The sequence below is a fragment of the Lacerta agilis genome, chromosome 10 (assembly GCF_009819535.1).
Source record: "Lacerta agilis isolate rLacAgi1 chromosome 10, rLacAgi1.pri, whole genome shotgun sequence".
Classification (NCBI taxonomy): Eukaryota; Metazoa; Chordata; class Lepidosauria; order Squamata; family Lacertidae; genus Lacerta; species Lacerta agilis.
In genome coordinates, this window is record NC_046321.1 from 162,244 (window position 1) to 179,687 (window position 17,444).

Here is a 17,444-nt window from a genome sequence, read left to right on the forward strand (position 1 = left end):
CCACTTGGGAGGGAGTCCATGTCTCTCGAGAGATGGTGGGGCTCTGGCTGGGCCTTGGGCACAGGGCTTGCCCCCTGCCCTGCTCCATGGTGACCCAGCTGGGCCTCTCCAACTCCTTCCTTCCCCTCCAGGGATCACCAATGTGCTGTGCCTCTTCTGCGCGGCCCTCACAGAGCACAAGATCCTGTTTCTCTCCAGCAGTTACCAGAGGCTCACAGACGCCTGCCGGGCCCTTCTGGCCCTCCTGTTCCCCCTGAAGTACAGGTGAGAGAAGGGAGCTGCAGGTGCCAGGAGCAGCCTGTGGCTCACCTGCAAGGAGGGTAAGGGAGGGGGTGCTCTCTGGAGAGGGGCGCCTTTCGCTGCCAAGCCTGCCGGCCTGCATTGGTGGTTTCTTGGTTCCAGCTTCACATACGTGCCCATCCTGCCCGCTCAGCTCTTGGAGGTCCTCACCACGCCAACCCCTTTCATAATTGGCGTGAGCTCCATCTTCCAGGCAGAGACACAGGAGCTGGTGAGTCCCTGAGCCAGCCTGAGCTCAGCGGAGGGAAGGAGGGAAGGAGGACTCTGTGGGAAAGCGGAGGCCAGGCTTGCCAGGGGGTGTTTTCAGGAGCAGGGGTGCCATCCCATTCCCTATTCTTCTCTTGTGAACTTGTCCTCCCCCCCCCCCACTCAGAGAGTTTTCTCTCCTGGGGTGACTGGTGGGTTTGTCTTGGGTGTCGGAAACGGATTCTCCTCCCAAAGGAGCGCCCCCCGACCCCCAACTCCTCCCTCCCTGGTGCCCGGGGGGGGGGGGAGAGCTTGGCTGGGGCCAAAGGGGTCTCTTGGCAGCCTGGCCTGTGTCCTTTCCCTCTTTTCCCCTTGTGGATTCTGCCATTGCTCTCTGATTTTTCCCAGCTGGATGTGATCATCGCTGACCTGGATGGTGGAACGGTGACTGTCCCCGAGTGCATCCATATTTCTCTGCTGCCTGAGCCGCTTCTTCATCAGACGCGGGAAGCCCTGTCCATGGTGAGTGCCGCCACTTGGCTGCTGCGCCTCACAAGAGGCCTGAAGACCCTCTGCCTTGGGGTTCATGGCCAATAGGCAGCCGGGAGGTGTGTGTGTGACAGAGATCCGTGGCAGATGGTCAAGTGGGAATCTGGCACTGCCAAGTGGCGTTTGGTGCTGCAGGGGGGCTGCATCCTGAACCCACAAGGCCAAGAGGCCAAGGACTTGTCAGGGGATGAACTCGCCATCTGAGTGGAGGCTCATGCAATGAAGATTGTTAATGATAAATAACGGAATGGAAAAGTGAGAATCTGGATACTGGGGGGAAAGGTAAAGTGGAACCCTTCTGGTTTTCTCCATGGAGTGATGTTTTGGAGGAGAGAAGCTCCCCCCACATTATTTGTAAAAACTGGATGTGTGTGTGTGTGTGTCCATATGATTTACACAGAATCATAAAGTTGGAAAGGATCCCGAGGGCCAAGCCTGGAAACTGATTCTCCAAGTAATAGAGAGAAAGAGGAGGAGCGATTCTGCTCTTGGGCTTGCAAGTGGGGGCACAGGGGGAGGAGGGGTGTGTGGCTGGAGGCTGAGCCCCTTCCCAGCTGACTGGGGTATCCTTGCCCTTGTTTCTCTGTGCAGGTCTTGGACCCAGAGTTGGAGATTGCGGACCTGGCCTTCCCCCCATCGCCCACCATCTCTGCATCCTCCCTCAAGATGCAGGTAAGTGGTGCAGGCTGCTGGGAGGGGGGGCACCTGGCTTGGCCTGACTCCTCCTCAGAGAAGTTTCCAATGGCCTCAAGGCACAGAGAGCACTGGAGCTGGCAATCAACACCCACGGAGCCATGATAGCCAATCGAGACCGTGTGCAGCAGCAGCAGCAGCAGCAGCAGTGAAAAAGGCAGACTCCCTCCCAGGGTTCTGGTCAGCCAATCTGAAACAGGATGGTGGACTAGATGGGCCCTTGGCCAGATCCAGCAACAGCAGGCTCTTCTTGTGTTCCTATGGGTTGGGACTGCAGAGCCCCTTCACTCCCACAGGGCAGAGCTGCCACAGCCAGGAACAGCTGGCCAGGGGAAGTGTGAGCACCCTTTTTGGAGGGACAGCAGTTGGTGCTGCAGAGTCCATCACCCTGTCCTCTGGCAGGAGCTGCCCTCCTCAGCCAGCTCTCCCTGCTTGACCCTTGACCCTTTCTCCATCTTGGGCTGCAGGATAAGGAGATCCGGGCCGTCTTCCTCCGCTTATTTGCACAGCTGCTCCAGGGCTACCGCTGGTGCCTGCACATCATCCGCATCCACCCGGAGCCAGTCATTCGTTTTCACAAGGTAGCCAAGGCGGGGGGCGGAGGAGGGTTGTAACGGGATGCCCACCCTTCACCCTCAGCTCCTAGGGTGGGTTGCACAACATGAAGAACAGCTTAAAACCAAAGACAAGTCACAAAACTCCAGTGGCTCAGTGGTCCAAAGCCAGAGTCAGGAGTCTCTTTGCGAGTGTCCACAGAGCAAGGGCCCCCCCTTAAGGAAGCCGCTCCTGATCCTGCTCCTGCTCCTGCTCTGGCAAACCTTGTCTTTCCAGAGTGTGGACAAGCATCAAGGGTCCATACTAAGCAGCTGACCTGCTCTGCAGACCCTAGTCGGACACCATCCCCCTTGCCTTTTGGGCACATGTGGAAGATCCTCTTTCAGTCATTGTCTCTCTTGGATTTGAAATGGCTTTTTAGATGTGCGGCTGTTCTGCCTGTGTTTTGATTGCATTGTGAAGCGGCTTTGAGGTGCTTCCCAGGAAGCGATTCCTCCGCCAGAACCACAAGTGCCTCTTCCTCTCCCTCGGTCTAGGCCGCCTTCCTAGGGCAGAGGGGGCTGGTGGAAGACGACTTCCTCCCGAAGGTACTGGAGGGCATGGCCTTCGCTGGCTTTGTGACGGAGAGGGGGCCCCCCTACCGAGATATTGACCTGTTTGACGAGGTGAGGAGTGGCGGCTGGAGGAAGTCTCCCCCTGGGCCCTCCACGGCCACAAGGCCTGGGCCTGCTGGGCAGCCCAGTCACCCCCTCCCCCTCTCCTCCTGCCCTTCCTCTCTCTTAGCTGGTGGCCAATGAAGCGAAGCGGATGCAGGCGGACGAAGGGAGCCAGGCCAGGGTGCTGCGCCACATCAAGGAACTGGCAGAGCACCTGTACAAAAACGTACGTGGGTCTTGTGTGTGCAGATGGTTCTGTCCCTTCGTCCCTGGCACACAGTGGAGCAGACTTTGCTGGAATCCCTTCCTGCCACACCCAGCAGCCCCTCTTCTCCCCAAGTGGCAGCTGAGCAGGGCTGTGCTGCTTCTCTCTGCCCTTCAGCCGGGCTGGAAGGAGGCTCTGCGGTTGAGCTCGGGAGGCAGGGCCTCCTTCAGAGCCTCCTTGCTTACTACCCCCTCCCCTGCTTTTCCTTGCCCAGGAGAACCCCTATCCTGCCGTGACGATGCACAAAGTGCAGAAGCCTACAGAAGGCTGCCACCTGCGCCTGCACCAGCGGCCTTTTCCTCGCCTGGATGAAGGCACCATCCAGTGGATCGTTGACCAGGCAACAGCCAAGCTGCAAACGGCTCCCCCCTTAGTCAAGGCAGAGAAGAAGTGCATGGTGCCATCTGGGCCGCCCCTGGGTATGTGGAGTGCGCAGAGTCTCACCCCTGCCTCCAGGTGGTGCTGTGGGCAGGGAAGTCTTGTGGGTTGCATGGGTCCCTAGACATGCTTGTCTGCTCCTTGGATGGCCTCTGGCCGAGAGCAGTCAAGAGCAGGAGGGCCAGCGGACCCTCTCTCTGGGCGCCCCGGATGGGGGGGGGTGGCTCTCCGTGTCTCTGACTTGGAGCATTTTCAGCCAGGGCTCCTCCCCGGAGGAGGTCATGGCAGTCCAATAGGCCTGCGCTTTGGGCCCCACCCTGCTGGTCCTCTTCTTCCCTCTGTGGTGCTGTCCGTTGCCCTGCGGAGGCTCCTCTTCCTGCCCCCCCGTGTAGGGTGTGTCCAAGATGCAGCAGGCTAGGGGCCGGTGTCTCCTCTGGGCCATGATGGGCATCTTCCTTCTTCCCCCAGGGGCCATCATGGACCGCAATGGCATTATCTTGGCCAACAGCGCCCGTCGGCTAGAGGTGGTCAGGAACTGCATCTCATATGTCTTTGAGAGCAAGATGCTGGAGGCCAAGAAGGTGAGCTCCTGGGAGCCTTTCAGCTCCTGTCCCCCAAGAGGGCACTGTGGGAGAGGCAGAATCCAGCTCTTCTGGCTGTCTCCTTTACATTGTTTGGAGGCAAAGCAGTTGCCGCCGCTGCTTCTCCACTGACTGGCAGGTTTCCCTTGGGCGCCTCCGTGTGCTGCCAGGCCTCCCCTTGCAGTTGGCGGGAAATGAAAAGCCAGCCCCTCCGTCTCTCAGCTTTCTTGTATGGATGATTCGGAGCCTCGCTCTGGTGGGGGTTGGTTGTGTGTGTGTGTTCAGGAGGTCCCTGGGCAGCGCAGGGTGGGCTGGCCTTGCCCCTTTGGGCCCCCACCTCAGTCTGCTCCTTCCGCCTTGCAGCTCCTCCCGGCTGTCCTCCGTGCCATGAAGAGCCGGGCTGCCCGCCACTGCCTGACCCAAGAGCTGAACCTTCACGTGCAGCAGAACCGGGCTGTGCTGGACCACCAGCAGTTTGACTTCATCGTCCGCATGATGAACTGCTGCTTGCAGGTAGGCTGGGGCTGAGGGAGGGGGCTGCCGCCATGGTGGGGGGCTGTGGGCTCTCTGGGGTCCCGTGCTGACTTCCCCTCCTGTCTGCCTCAGGACTGCAGCGCTTCAGACGAACATGGGGTGGCGGCTGCGCTCTTGCCGCTGGTGACTGCCTTCTGCCGCGTGAGTAGCCCTTGGGCACGCAGGGCCTGGTGGGGAGAGGGCTCCCTCGGGTCCAGATGGCATCTTGGGGGGGGGGCAGGCTGGCCCAATATGGAGGTGGCTGGGCTGGTGAGGCAGGTATTGGTTCCCACCTGGGCATGATGGAGAGCTTGTGGCCTTTACGCAGGGTGCCTCTTCTTCCCACCCCAGAAACTGAGCCCAGGGATCACCCAGTTTGCCTACAGCTGTGTGCAGGAGCACCTGGTGTGGACCAACATCCAGTTCTGGGAGGCCATGTTCTACTCTGACGTGCAGAACCACATCCGGGCTCTGTATCTGGAGGGAATCGAGGACGAGGGGGAGAACCATGTGGAGAAGGTGAGGAAAGAAGCAGGGGGGAAGGGGGCTTGGGGCAGGCGGGGTGTGTGTACCCGCATGCTGTGGACAATGGTTTTCCCGGTCCCCCTCCCAGGCAAGTGAGGAAGGGCCGCCGCAAGAGGAGAAGTCGGCCCTGGAGATTGCGGCCGAGCAATGTCGCCTGTGGCCCACCGTGAGCCGGGAGAAGCAGCAGGAGCTGATCCAGAAGGAGGAGAGCACGGTCTTCAGCCAGGCCATTCACTACGCCAACCGCATGAGCTACCTACTCCTGCCCCTCGACACCAGCAAGAACCGGCTCCTGCGCGGCTCTGGCCTGGGTGATGCTGAGAGTGTCAGCAACAGCTTCATCACCAACAGGTAGGCTGCGGGGCCCGGCTGGGCAGGCCAGGCTGCCGAGGGGAGGCACCTAGGAAGGGGAGAGGGCGGTCCTGGCCCCAGAGGAGCTCAGCCTCCCTTCTGCCTTGCCAGCATCGCAGGAAGCGTGGCCGACAGCTATGACACGGAGAGCGGCTTTGAGGACGCCGAGAGCTCCGACGTGGCCAACTACGTGGTGCGCTTCATCAACCGCTTTGTGGACAAGGTCTGCACCGAGAGTGGCGTCACCAACGAGCACCTCAAGGGACTGCATGTCATGATCCCTGGTAGGTGCTCTGCCCCCCACCCTCTGGAGCCGAGAGTGGTCAGCGGGGGGAGGCAGCAGCCGCGGGGTCTCCTCTCTCTTCCGCCTGTGACCCTGCCCTCCTCCCTCCCCCCAGACATTGTCCAGATGCACATTGAGACCCTGGACGCCGTGCAGAGGGAAAGCAAGAGGCTCCCCCCAATACAGAAGGTGAGGGTGGTCCCCCCGTGGGGGTCCTGAGCAAGAAGGAAGTGTGGGGAGGGGCTGTTCCACTCAGGGGCTCCTCGGATGAGCTGTGGGGTCGGGGCAGGGAGACTCCTTCCCAGTCCTTCTGCCCAGGCCTGGTTCCATCCCCGCTTGGCTTCTTGCAGCCCAAGCTGCTCCGGCCCAGCCTGCTGATGGGCGAAGAGAGCGTGATGGAGGGGCTGCGCGTCTACCTCATGCCGGACGGCAGGGAAGAGGCGTCTGGGGGGGCTGTGGGGGGACCCCCCCTGCTTCCAGCCGAAGGGGCCATTTTCCTCACCACCTACCGCGTCATCTTCAAGGGCACCCCAACAGATCCACTAGGTGAGAGCCAGTCAGGCGGGATACCATCATGATTATGGGGAGGGAGGGCCTGCTGGCTGGCTGGCTCTGTCCTTGGGAGACTTGCGGAGCTCCCTTCTGGCAGCAGAGTCGCCGAGCTATGTTTCAGCCCCCTGGGCTGACGCCGCCTCTTTCTCGACACATCCGCAGTCGGGGAGCAAGTAGTGGTGCGCTCCTTCCCCATCGCTTCCCTGACCAAAGAGGAGAAGATCACGGTCCAGGCCCAGGCGGACCAGTTCATCACGGAGGGCTGCGCTCAGCTCCAGCTGCGCTCCTGCACATTCCAGGTGAGCCCGGGGGGGGAGGAGGCACCTCAAACCCCCTCCCAAGAGGAGGGCAGCCGGGCTCTGAGCTGGGGTCAGCTTGCCCCCGTTCCGCCAGACCTGACCCTGCTTTGCCTTGGCCCACAGTTGCTGCGCATTGCCTTTGACGAGGAGGTGGCCTCTGAGAGCGCAGAGACCTTCCGGAAGCATCTCAATAAGCTGCGCTACCCCCAGCAGACTTCCGACACCTTTGCCTTCACAGTGGGCCACCTGAGCAAGGCAGCCCTGCAGCCCAAAGTCAAGGAGAAGAACCCGTCACTCAGGTGCGAGCAGACGCCCAAGGAGCACGGCTCAGGTTGGGGGGAAGGAGACTTGGGGGTCCCTCTGACTGGGTGGGGTGAAATGCTGCAAGCTCTGCTTGTGGGTGTTGTTTCCTTGGGGCATCTGGGGCCCCTGAGCCGCATGAGGAGGCAGCAGGGCACTGAGCAGGGGCTGCAGCCAGCCCCCCAGAGGCGCCTCCCGCCACACAGCCAGCCCCCGTCCTCTCCAGCTCTGGGGGGCCCTTTTTGGCTTTGCTTCTCCGAAGGAGGTAGAGCGTCCAGGGGGACATTGCCTGCGCTGGCTGGCTGCTGTTCCAGGGCCTGGTTAGGACTGAAAGGAGCAGCTTCCTTCTGCCACATCCAGCTGCCCGCCTTGCCTGCTGGGGCTGTGTGGCCCCCTGCCTGCCAAACAGCTCCTAGAGTGCTAGAATGGGGGCTGGGCTGGGCTGGGCTGCGCTTTCTCCTGGCCTCTTCACCCTCTCCTGTCTCTATCCCTCACCCCACAGCTGTTCCACCCTCTGCCTTGCTCTTCCGCTGCCGGTGCTGCCGGCTGGGCCAGGGGTGGGGGGAGGCACTGAAGGGGTTTCTCTTGCACCCCCACCAAGCCTGCGCTTGAGCTCACTGGCTCCCACCCTCTTCCTGCTTTAGGACCATCTCCAGGAACCTGGTGAAGAACGCCAAGAGGACGATTGGCCGCCAGTATGTGACGCGCAAGAAGTACACGCCCCCTCCCTGGGAGGCCCGGGGTAACCAACAGCACTTCCTGGAGGACAATGAGGATGAGATCTCAGGTATGGATGGCGCCGGGGGGGGGGGGGGATTGCCTGGGGTGGAGGGTCCTCTTCCTGAGTTTTGCCCAACCCTGCCTGGCTGCCCGCAGTCTCTGAAGAAGTGGACCGCAGCACCTTGACCCCGTCCACCACCATCCGGCCCTCGGACAAGATGACCATGAGCCACCTGGTGGAGCGCGCCTGTTGCCGGGACTACCAGCGCCTGGGCCTGGGGACGCTGAGCAACAGCCTGACCCGCTCCAAGAACGAGCCCTTCCGCATCTCCACCGTCAACCGCATGTACGCCATCTGCCGGAGGTGAGCCAGGGCGCCTGGCAGAGGGGGGGGCCACGGGGGGGTCTCCATGGGGGGCCCTTGCCAGACATGGCAGGCGAGGCTCCCCAGAAGGCAGCTGAGGGGAGACCTGGGATTCAGAGTCTGGGCCTGGGATCAGGAGGAGTTGAGGAGCAGGTGTTGGACGGCCGTCGGAGGCCAGTGGGCTTCTTGGCTAGAAGAGGGGCCTGCACATTCCTCCTTTAGCCTCCCTGTGGATGTCCAGGGACAGGGCACCTTGCGCTACTCAGTCGCCCACAGTCCGTCAGCCTTAAGGAGCAAGTTGGGCTTCTGACAAGGGTGATTCACAGACTGGATGCCAAGGGGTGTGTCTGTCCATGGCCCAAGGTTCTTCCTCCAGCTGGGGATGCTCTGCCCCGCTCCCCCCTTTCTTGAGGCCCCAATCCAGAGGCTACAAGTGACCAGGGAACAGGCCTTCTCTGCAGGGAAACGTTTTCTGCCCAGGCCCCGTTTCTCCTTCCTCAGCACCACCATTTCCTGGCCTTCTCTCAACTGTGGCACCGTATGTTGGTTGGGCTCCTGCCTTTGGTGGGGGGGGGGGAAGTGGGGCTGCAAATGCCGCTTTGCCTCTTGAAATGGCAGCACGGCACCTTCTGGGGCAGAGGGGTCCACACTGGAGGCAAGTCCTGACCCAGAGCAACCACCCAGGAGGTTGCACAGAAGTGTTGCAGTGGACTGCAGCAGCCCCTCTTCCTCTAAAATAATATTTAATACAGTGGTACCTCTGGTTGCAAACGGGATCCGTTCCGGAGCCCTGTTCGCAACCTGAAAAGTCCGCAACTTGAAGCGCTGCTTCTGCACATGCGCGTGATGTCATTTTGTGCATCTGCACATGCACGAATTGCCAAACCTGGAAGTAACCCATTCCGGTACTTCCGGGTTCGGCACGTTCGTATCCCGTGACAAACGCAACCTGAAGCAATCGTAACCAGAGGTATGACTGTAATAATAACTTCTATCCATCCCTCTCTCGCTTCCCTGCAGCTACCCCGGGCTGCTCATTGTCCCACAGAGCATCCAAGACAACGCCATCCAGCGGATCTCGCGCTGCTACCGCCAGAACCGCTTCCCGGTGGTCTGCTGGAGGAACTCACGCACCAAGGCGGTCCTCCTGCGCTCAGGCGGGCTGCATGGGAAGGGCATGGCGGGCCTCTTCAAGTCCCAGAACGCTCCTGCCACAGGTAGAGCTGCCTCTCCCCCCCCCCCCCGCCTGGCCTCCCACCTCCCAAGGAGGCCCTGAGGATGACCTCTTCCCTGCTGCTCCTTGCAGGCCCTTCTCAGGCAGACTCCACCAGCCTGGAGCAAGAGAAGTACCTGCAGGCCGTCATCAACTCCATGCCTCACTACGCCGACAGCGGCGGCCGCAACACGCTCAGTGGCTTCACCTCGGCCCACATGAGCAGCTCAGGTGAGGGCCTGGGGGGGAGGGGGCTGCCCTGGGCTCAGAGGCAGCCGTGGCAGGTGGGGTCCTGGGCGTGCAGGGCGGGAGAGAGCATCCCCTCGACCGCCAGGCCATGGGGCCACAGGCCCAGGTGAGTCTTGTCCATGTGCAGCTGTTGTATCGCCTCCACGCCATCCTTGCTGGTGGAGCAGCGAGGGCCCTTGCCATCCCCATCACCCCCTCTCCATTTGTCGTCTGTCTGAGCCATCCTGGAGAGAAGAGCCCCAACCAGCCCTCTGGAGCCAAGCAGCCCTCTGGCTCTGCTGGGAGCGGCCATTGGGCATGTTGTGGGAGGGGCCAGTGCCCCCCCCCCACCAGATTTTGGGTTGGGACGACCCAGGGAGAGAAGAGGCCTTGCAGCTCCGGGGCTGGCTTGCTTTCCTTGGGTGTGGAACGTCCACCTTCTGTTGGTGCTACAGATTCTTCTGAGAAGCGGCAGCCCAAGCTGGGATCTCTTATGAAGCAGGTGATGGGAGGGAAGGACGAAGGGCCGCTTAGCCGCGGAGGTGAGATGCTGCGTGCGGCCCCTGTAGAGTAGCCACGGAAGGGCCGTCTGGCTCCTGGGAGGCTGGGCTGGGCCTTCTCCAAGCAGCCAGCAGGCGGAAGGGGGCCCGGCCACCCCAGGGCTGTTGCTCACAGCCGCCGCCTCTGGCAGCGTCCCTCCATCGTGCCTGCCCATCTGTCTTGCCCTCTCCATTGGGGACAAACATCCACCTGCCATCCATCGCTGCTGCCTCTCTTCCTCCCCCTCCCACCCCTCGCTGAGATGCCTCTCCGTCCTGTCCTCTCTCAGCCCTAGGTCACAGAGGTAGGCTCATTACCCTCTCCAGCCCCAAGAGCCTGGCAACAAAGGGACACCTCTCCCCCCGAGGTACTGTACGGGGCACTAACCTCAGGGACATGGCATTCACACTGCTAACTCGCCCCACTGGTGCCCACCCCCCAGGCAGGCAGGCAGTCTAACCCACCCTCGGTGCTAACCCTTCCACAGCCTCACAGCATGCTTTCCGCCTGGCTTGGCCTGCCTCTCGGCCCCTCCTAGGTAAGGATCAGCTGGCAGGGGGCGCTGCGCCCGTCTCCACTGCAGCCCGCCCTGGGTGGGTGTGGCTGGGGCCGCCTTCCCCTGGCCTAGAGCTCCGGCTGGGAGGGGGGCAGCAGGCTCCAGGGTCAGCCTGCAGGAGAGAGTGGAGTCTCGGGCGCCACCTGACACCCCCTCCCTTGCAGGCAAGTGGGGCAGCATCCGCGCCAGCGGGCGCATGAGCAGCTATGCTCTCAACATGGAGGTCGGCTCCCGCCTGGCCGGCAAGGAGCTGCTGAGCACGCAAGCCAACGGGTCCCCCTCCGAGGCCAGCTTCCTGCGCCAACATCGCGCCTCCCTCTACATCATCGGAGACAAGTCCCAGCTCCGGGTATGGTTCTGTTGGGCGCCCAGCAGAGAGGCAGCGGCTGGGAAGGGGGGCTGTGGGGCCCCTTCCTGATGGCGTCTCTTGGTCACATCCAGGGCGTGAAGCCGGACCCTTTGCAGCACTGGGAAGTGGTGCCCATCGAGGTGTTTGATGCCCGGCAAGTCAAGACCAGCTTCAAGAAGCTGATGAAGGCCTGTGTGCCGGGCAGCCCCTCCGCCGAGCCCGGCCAGACCTACCTGCGCTCCCTGGAGGAGTCCGAGTGGCTGATCCAGGTCAGTGGCCCGGCGGACGCTGAGGGAGGAGGCTCCGTCATCCTGGTCCCAAAGACTCCAGAGAGGTCAAGGCAGAGGAGGACTTGGGGGGCGGGCTTTGAGAATTGCCAGGTAAGGAACAAAGTCCTCACTGCTCGCCCATCCGTTTCTGAGGTCAGCCAAGATTTGGCAGGCAGAAACTCTGCGTTCCTGTTGCCAGGCCCTGGAGCTGCAAGGCGGCCCTGGCTGCCGAGTCTCGTTTCCATCACAGGAACCACGTTGTCCATCTGCAGCCCAGGAGCCCCTTTGCCTTGGCCAGGCAGGCAGGGGGCAGAACTGGAGTAGCTTAGCAAGCTCAGGAGTTTAGTAAAATTGTTTAAAGAGCATGAAATTAAAAGGACCACCACCCACCCCCCAAAAAAACTGGTTAAGAGAAAGGTATATGGAAGATGTATATTTCCCAGTGGGGAGGCTGGGTGTTGCACAAGCAGAAAGCGGAGTGTGGCTTTTCAGCCTGCAGCTGCCAGGAAGGCTCTGCGGGTTTCTGAGGTGCGTCTGCAGAAGCTTCTGCGAGAGATTTGTCCCATTGAAGGTCATGGAGAGGTTGGCACTTGCTGCGCTTGCTGCAGGTGTGATGCCTCCGCCACATTCCGGGATCCTGCTTTACTCCACAGATTCACAAGATCCTGCAGATCTCTGTGCTGGTGGTAGAGCTGCTGGACACGGGCTCCTCGGTGCTGGTCAGCCTGGAGGACGGCTGGGACATCACCACCCAGGTGAGCCTCCTTCCCTCTCCCCCCCCCCCCAGCACTTGTCCCGGAGGCCAGCTGTGACCCCCCCCTCTGCCCCCCAGGTGGTGTCTCTGGTGCAGCTCCTGTCCGACCCCTATTACCGCACCATGGAGGGCTTCCGGCTGCTGGTGGAGAAGGAGTGGCTCTCCTTTGGGCACCGCTTCAGCCACCGAGGGGCACAGACCTTGGCCAGCCAGAGCAGTGGATTCACGCCCATCTTCCTGCAGTTCCTGGACTGTGTGCATCAGGTGAGGAGAGCAGGCAAAGCTGCCCCAGCCCTGCTTGTCACCCCCCCGAAATGCTTCCAAGGGGGTGATCCCTCAAGCTCCAACCCCTGGGAGGAGGGGCCCTGTGGCCTCTTCCTGCCCCCCCACTCTTCTGCTACCTCTCCCCCCACAGATCCACCTTCAGTTCCCCATGGAGTTTGAGTTCAGCCAGTACTACCTGAAGTTCCTCAGCTACCACTCGGTCTCCAGCCGCTTCCGCACTTTCCTGCTGGACTCTGACTACGAGCGGCTGGAGCTGGGTAAGGAGCCCCCGGGGCCTGGGGAGGGGGGTCCCTTGTGGCCCCTGGGACAGTGGCAGGAGCCAAAGGCTGTGCTTCCTTGGCAGGGCTGCTGTACGAAGAGAAAGGGGAGCGCAAGGGGCCCCAGCTCTTTCGGTCCGTTTGGGACTACCTGGATCGGCTGAACAAGAAGACGCCGGCCTTCTTCAACTACATGTATGCTCCGGAGGATGGGGAGGTGAGCAGCCGTGGATCGGGGGCAGCGGGGCCTGGCTGGAGGGTGCTGGGGCCCACCAGCCGCCCCATCAAAGGCTTCCCTGCTGGGTGTCCTGCCTTGGGTGCCGCTGGCGGGTGCCAAGCGTGGCCTTCAGGGCAGTGACTCCTCGGCTGTTGCCTTGCCTGCCGTTAGGTTTTGCGCCCGTACAGCAACGTCTCCAACCTGAAGGTGTGGGACTACTACGTGCAGGAGACCCTGTCGGAAGGACCCTCCTACGACTGGGAGCTGGTGCAGAGCCAGGCGGACCCCGTGGAGGAGGCCGCCCAGCCAGACACCAGCGCCCCGCAGAGCCGGCGCAAGATCGTCTGGCCCTGCTATGACAACCGCAGCCGCACCGAGCCGGACGCCATCTCACAGCTGCTGGAGGTCAGTGGGGGCCTTGGGCGAGAAGCAGAGTCGCCCTTCCTGCGAGGCGGGGTGTGCAGTTAGGACAAGGGCAACAGGGCCTGCTTTTGTTCTGGACTCTTCCCTTTCTTGGTCCTTTGAGGCCAGGGCCGTTTCTTGGCCACCTTGACTCAAAGCTGGGAGTCACTGTGAGAGTCTTGTTTTCTTCAAGGCAGGTTTCCTGCCTTTACGGCCATAGAGGTGAGCTTGAGAACATGCAGCTGCCCTCCATTTTTCCCTGCAGGGGGCAGAGAGAGGAGCCTTCTCCTGAAGAGCCAGGATGCTGCTGCTCTTGATGCCGTAGGAACCCCTTTGCCTTTGCCCCCCAACTGCCCCTTCTGTGTCTCTTGCAGGAGCTGCAGAACCTGGAGATGGAGCTGGGGCAGGTCCCTGAGCGCTGGAAGGACCTCTGGGACAAAGCAAAGGCCTCTCAGCGGTCAGAGGTGCAGGCGGACCCCAGCGGCCGAGTAAGGGCTCTGGGCTGGGGGGCTGGGGGGGCTTTGCCCGCCATGCACAGGGCCATCCTCTGACGGAAGGAGCTTCCTTTGCCCCCAGGTAGCGGCTGGCTCCTTGCTGATGGCCTCCAGCCTGTCGCACCAGAGGCGCTCGTTCGGGGTCTACCTGCAGGAGAGCGGCCGGGGCAGCTCCACCATCAACCTGAGCCTGGACAGCGACAGCAGCAGCGCCTCCACCCCCTCCAGTGGGAAGCAGGGGGGCCGCAGGAGCACCAGCACCCTCTACAGCCAGTTCCAGACGGCGGAGAGCGAGAATCGGTGCGAGACATAGCCGTTGGGGGGCTGGGCGGAGGGAGGTCTTGGTCTCTGCTTGCCCCTCTTCCCCCCACTGACCCCCTCTGCCCCCTGCAGGTCCTATGAGGGGACACTGTACAAGAAAGGAGCCTTCATGAAGCCCTGGAAGCCTCGCTGGTTTGTGCTGGATAAAACCAAGCACCAGGTGGGTGGCTGCAGGTGGGGAAGGGGAATGGGGAGGGGGCTTTCTCCTGGGGGGCTCTGACCTTTGGCCCTCCTTGCTTGCAGCTGCGATATTACGACAGCCGTCTGGACTTGGAGTGCAAAGGCGTCATTGACCTGGCAGAGGTGGAGTCGATCACACCAGGCACCCCCACCATGGGGGCCCCCAAGATGGTGGAAGAGAAGGCGTTCTTTGATGTGAGTGGCTTCTCCCCATGGCTGCAAGCGGGGGGGGGAGCTGTTTTCGCCCCTTTCTCCCACAAGGCTGGTGTTCCAGAGGCAGACCTTTGCGCTCACCCCTCGTCTCCTCACAGGTGAAGACCACAAAGCGTGTTTACTATTTCTGCGCCCAGGATGTGCAGCTGGCCCAGCAGTGGATCGACCGCATCCAGAGCTGCTTGTCTGACGCCTGAGGCTGCCCTGAGGCCGCCCTTCTAGGCCTCCACAAGTGAAGCCAGCGCCAGGGCTGGACCAGGACGGGCAGGACTGGAAGAGGTGCTGCGGGGTGTAGAGAAGAGGCCCCCTTGGGACCCCCATCCGGCTGCTTGGCAGGGGAGATGGGGTCTGCCTGCGCCCTCTGCCTCAGAGGTGCATTGGCAGGTCAGGTTGGGGGCGTGACGTGGCCAGCAGGGTCCCCCAAGCAGATGGGTCTGGCCACTGTCAGTTTTTCCCCATCAGCATCCGCAGGCGGTGGCAGATGTGCTAAACCGCCTTGTTGCTGCCTCCCTAGCCCCACACCGGCTGCCCAGGGGTGCCCCCTGCCAGGGAAGGCAGCGGTGGGGAGCTTGGCAACCTGCTGGAGCAGCGGGAAGGGGCAGAAGCAGTGTTTGGGCCTCCAGCGCCTCTGTCCCGCCTTGGAGGTTTGGAGCCCTTGGGACATTGGGGGAGAGGGGTGGGGTGGGGGTTCTGGCCCCCCTTGCCTCTCCCTTGCAAACCAAAAGCTCCCCTGCTATTGCTGAGGCTGCAGTTCTTTGTGGCTGGGTGGAAAGGGACTCTGTCCTGGGGAGAAGCGCCAAGTGAAGAGGGGGGTTGGCCAGGCTCCCCCCCCGGGGGGGCAGGTGTCTTGCTGCACTCCCAGCTCTTGGGTCCCTCTGTGGCATCCTTGCAGAAGGCTGTGAGGCTGGGGGCTGGCTGTTGGGGGTAGCTCAGCACCTGCAACGGCCCCTCCAATTGTGTGTCCTGCACTGACCCCCCCCCAAAAGCAGATCATGCAGCCTGCTTTCCTGCCAGAGCAGGCGGGGCCTCCTTCCCCTGGAGCTCCAGTTTGGCCTGGCAGCCCCCGCCCTCCACATTTTCAAAGGCAAAGGGGCGCCCTTTCCTGTCCCCAAAGCGTTGTACATAGTCTGGAGCCTCAGCTTCCCTCTTTGCCTCCCCCCTTTTTTATTTGTACAATAAAGGCTGTGGCTGGTGTGCATTGGAGGGTTTTGTAACTTCCTTGAGCAGTTGTAGATTACTGAAGTTTCTGTACATTGTGTCAAACCTTCAGAGTTCTTGTATTGTATTGTGCCTAGAGGAAAAAATATATGGAGAGGAAAAAAACTAATGGAATTTAATAATAAAAAAGAAATACACAGCATGTTGATTGTTGCCCCTCTCAAGCAGCACTTGAAGCAGAAGGCTTGTCCTGGCAGGGGAAAGCCAGCTGGGTGGTGGGACTGGTTGCGCTCAGAGCGGCATTGATGCTCCTTGGCAGGGCAGAGGGCTGCCTGCCATCCTGAAAGAAGCTGGGGCGCCCCTTCTCCTTAAGCTGCCAACCCTGACGCAGTTGCCAATACTCCATGTTTGGATTAAGGCAGTGGAGCAACTTCAGGCGTTTCTGGAGCAGACAGATTATCTCAATTCATTTCCATCTGGTGTCAGAGCTGGTTTGGGGACTGAGTTGGCCAGCTGAGGATCTTTAGCAGGAAACAGGTAGGTAGCCGTGTTGGTCTGCCGTAGTCAAAACAAAATTTAAAAATTCCTTCCAGTAGCACCTTAGAGACCAACAAAATTTGTTACTGGTATGAGCTTTCGTACCAATAACAAACTTAGTTGGTCTCTAAGGTGCTACTGGAAGGATTTTTTAAAATTTAGTTTCGACTTTAGCAGGAAAGAGAGGCGCAAGGGCCACCCTGCCTCACCTGCTCCCTCTCTCAGAGGCTTTCAAAGGGAACCGCTAACCTAGATGAAGCTGTAAGGAGTTTGGGGGGGGAGGGGTCCTCAGTCTGCTGGTGCTGCCCCATTACATCTGATTTAGGAGAGGCTGGGAAAGACCAGGACCGGTGGACTGGATGAGTGCCAGTCAGCTGAGACTAAAGCCTTGGCAGACAGAGGCTTGTGGGACTGTGGGTGGGGGGGGGGTGCTTGGATGTGGGAGACAGGCCAGTTGCCTGCCCTGAAGGAACAGCTATGTCCTTGAATCATTGTCCTGGGATGCTTAGGTGGCCTTTTATCAACCATTCCTTAATATAGTTGACCACTATAGTTCATGCGCTGGTAACCTCAGGACTGGATTACTGCTGCATGCTCTGCATGGGGCTGCCCTTGGCCCTGACCCAGGTGCTTCAGCTGGTGCAGAATGCTGTGGCTGCTCAGTGATGAGAGCGGCCACCAACCTGAGACCGGTACTGGCTTCCCATCTGCTAGCTAGCGGGTCAAGTTCTTGCACACTTAAGTGTCCAAAGCCCTGAATAACATAGACGAGGGTGGTCCAACTTCTCAGACCAAGTGGACTGCAAGGGCACCTTGACACTGACCTCATGGGCCACACAATGAATTAAATTTCCATATAAAGTGTTTGCAATATAGTTAAACTGCACAATTAATATATTTAATTGAATCTATACAAGTAAATATAGAATAGATTTAAAATATGTATTAAACAAAATTTAATACACAAACAGATGTTTGCACTTTTGTTAAAAAGGTATGGTATAAATAAGTTCTTCCTGTTGTTTAGCCAGAATCTCCCTTCTTGTCACCTGGTTTCTGATCTTCCCTCTGGCGCTTCCTCAATCTTCCATTGACACCTCCCATTAATATGGAGATTTCTCTCATCTCCTGGTCTCTTCAGGCTAAACATGTGACTCAGTATTGTCCACTCTGTCTGGCAGTGGCTGGGGGAGGGGGGCCCTCCAGAAGAGGCAGGTCTTTCCATTGCTGCCTTCCCACCCTCCCCTTTCAGCCAGAGAGGCTCCTGGGGAGCGAGCTGGGGGAACCCTCTGTGTGCAAATGAAGGGCTTGCCACCACCTTATGGCGCCCCTCAACCTGGAACTGAGCCCAATTCAGCAGCATCTGGTGATGTGGGTGCTCAGGCACAGCCTTCCTGTGAG

The 17,444-nt window shown here is 60.5% G+C and overlaps 1 protein-coding gene across 9 annotated transcripts in view; it reads left to right on the top strand.

The window, feature by feature from the left end:
- Positions 1–15,705, top strand: part of SBF1 (SET binding factor 1) — a 43,524-nt gene extending 27,819 nt beyond the window's left edge. For 4 of the 9 annotated variants that reach the window (XM_033163267.1, XM_033163269.1, XM_033163268.1 and 1 more), the window contains 36 exons: positions 132–264; positions 403–511; positions 895–1,008; positions 1,627–1,707; positions 2,196–2,309; positions 2,820–2,948; positions 3,067–3,165; positions 3,419–3,623; positions 4,051–4,163; positions 4,527–4,676; positions 4,770–4,838; positions 5,028–5,195; positions 5,290–5,552; positions 5,664–5,836; positions 5,951–6,024; positions 6,186–6,381; positions 6,550–6,686; positions 6,810–6,985; positions 7,631–7,773; positions 7,863–8,070; positions 9,091–9,287; positions 9,377–9,514; positions 9,967–10,053; positions 10,341–10,418; positions 10,772–10,956; positions 11,049–11,225; positions 11,879–11,980; positions 12,058–12,243; positions 12,395–12,521; positions 12,608–12,738; positions 12,910–13,143; positions 13,515–13,628; positions 13,717–13,934; positions 14,028–14,115; positions 14,199–14,330; positions 14,447–15,705. In XM_033163267.1, the coding sequence (XP_033019158.1) occupies positions 132–264; positions 403–511; positions 895–1,008; positions 1,627–1,707; positions 2,196–2,309; positions 2,820–2,948; positions 3,067–3,165; positions 3,419–3,623; positions 4,051–4,163; positions 4,527–4,676; positions 4,770–4,838; positions 5,028–5,195; positions 5,290–5,552; positions 5,664–5,836; positions 5,951–6,024; positions 6,186–6,381; positions 6,550–6,686; positions 6,810–6,985; positions 7,631–7,773; positions 7,863–8,070; positions 9,091–9,287; positions 9,377–9,514; positions 9,967–10,053; positions 10,341–10,418; positions 10,772–10,956; positions 11,049–11,225; positions 11,879–11,980; positions 12,058–12,243; positions 12,395–12,521; positions 12,608–12,738; positions 12,910–13,143; positions 13,515–13,628; positions 13,717–13,934; positions 14,028–14,115; positions 14,199–14,330; positions 14,447–14,545 (5,147 nt within the window). In that variant the 3' untranslated portion in view covers positions 14,546–15,705. The remainder of the gene's footprint in view (positions 1–131; positions 265–402; positions 512–894; positions 1,009–1,626; positions 1,708–2,195; positions 2,310–2,819; positions 2,949–3,066; positions 3,166–3,418; positions 3,624–4,050; positions 4,164–4,526; positions 4,677–4,769; positions 4,839–5,027; positions 5,196–5,289; positions 5,553–5,663; positions 5,837–5,950; positions 6,025–6,185; positions 6,382–6,549; positions 6,687–6,809; positions 6,986–7,630; positions 7,774–7,862; positions 8,071–9,090; positions 9,288–9,376; positions 9,515–9,966; positions 10,054–10,340; positions 10,419–10,771; positions 10,957–11,048; positions 11,226–11,878; positions 11,981–12,057; positions 12,244–12,394; positions 12,522–12,607; positions 12,739–12,909; positions 13,144–13,514; positions 13,629–13,716; positions 13,935–14,027; positions 14,116–14,198; positions 14,331–14,446) is intronic. The other 5 variants (XM_033163273.1, XM_033163274.1, XM_033163275.1 and 2 more) reach the window with 3 other exon arrangements.
- The last annotated feature ends 1,739 nt before the right edge of the window (positions 15,706–17,444 follow it).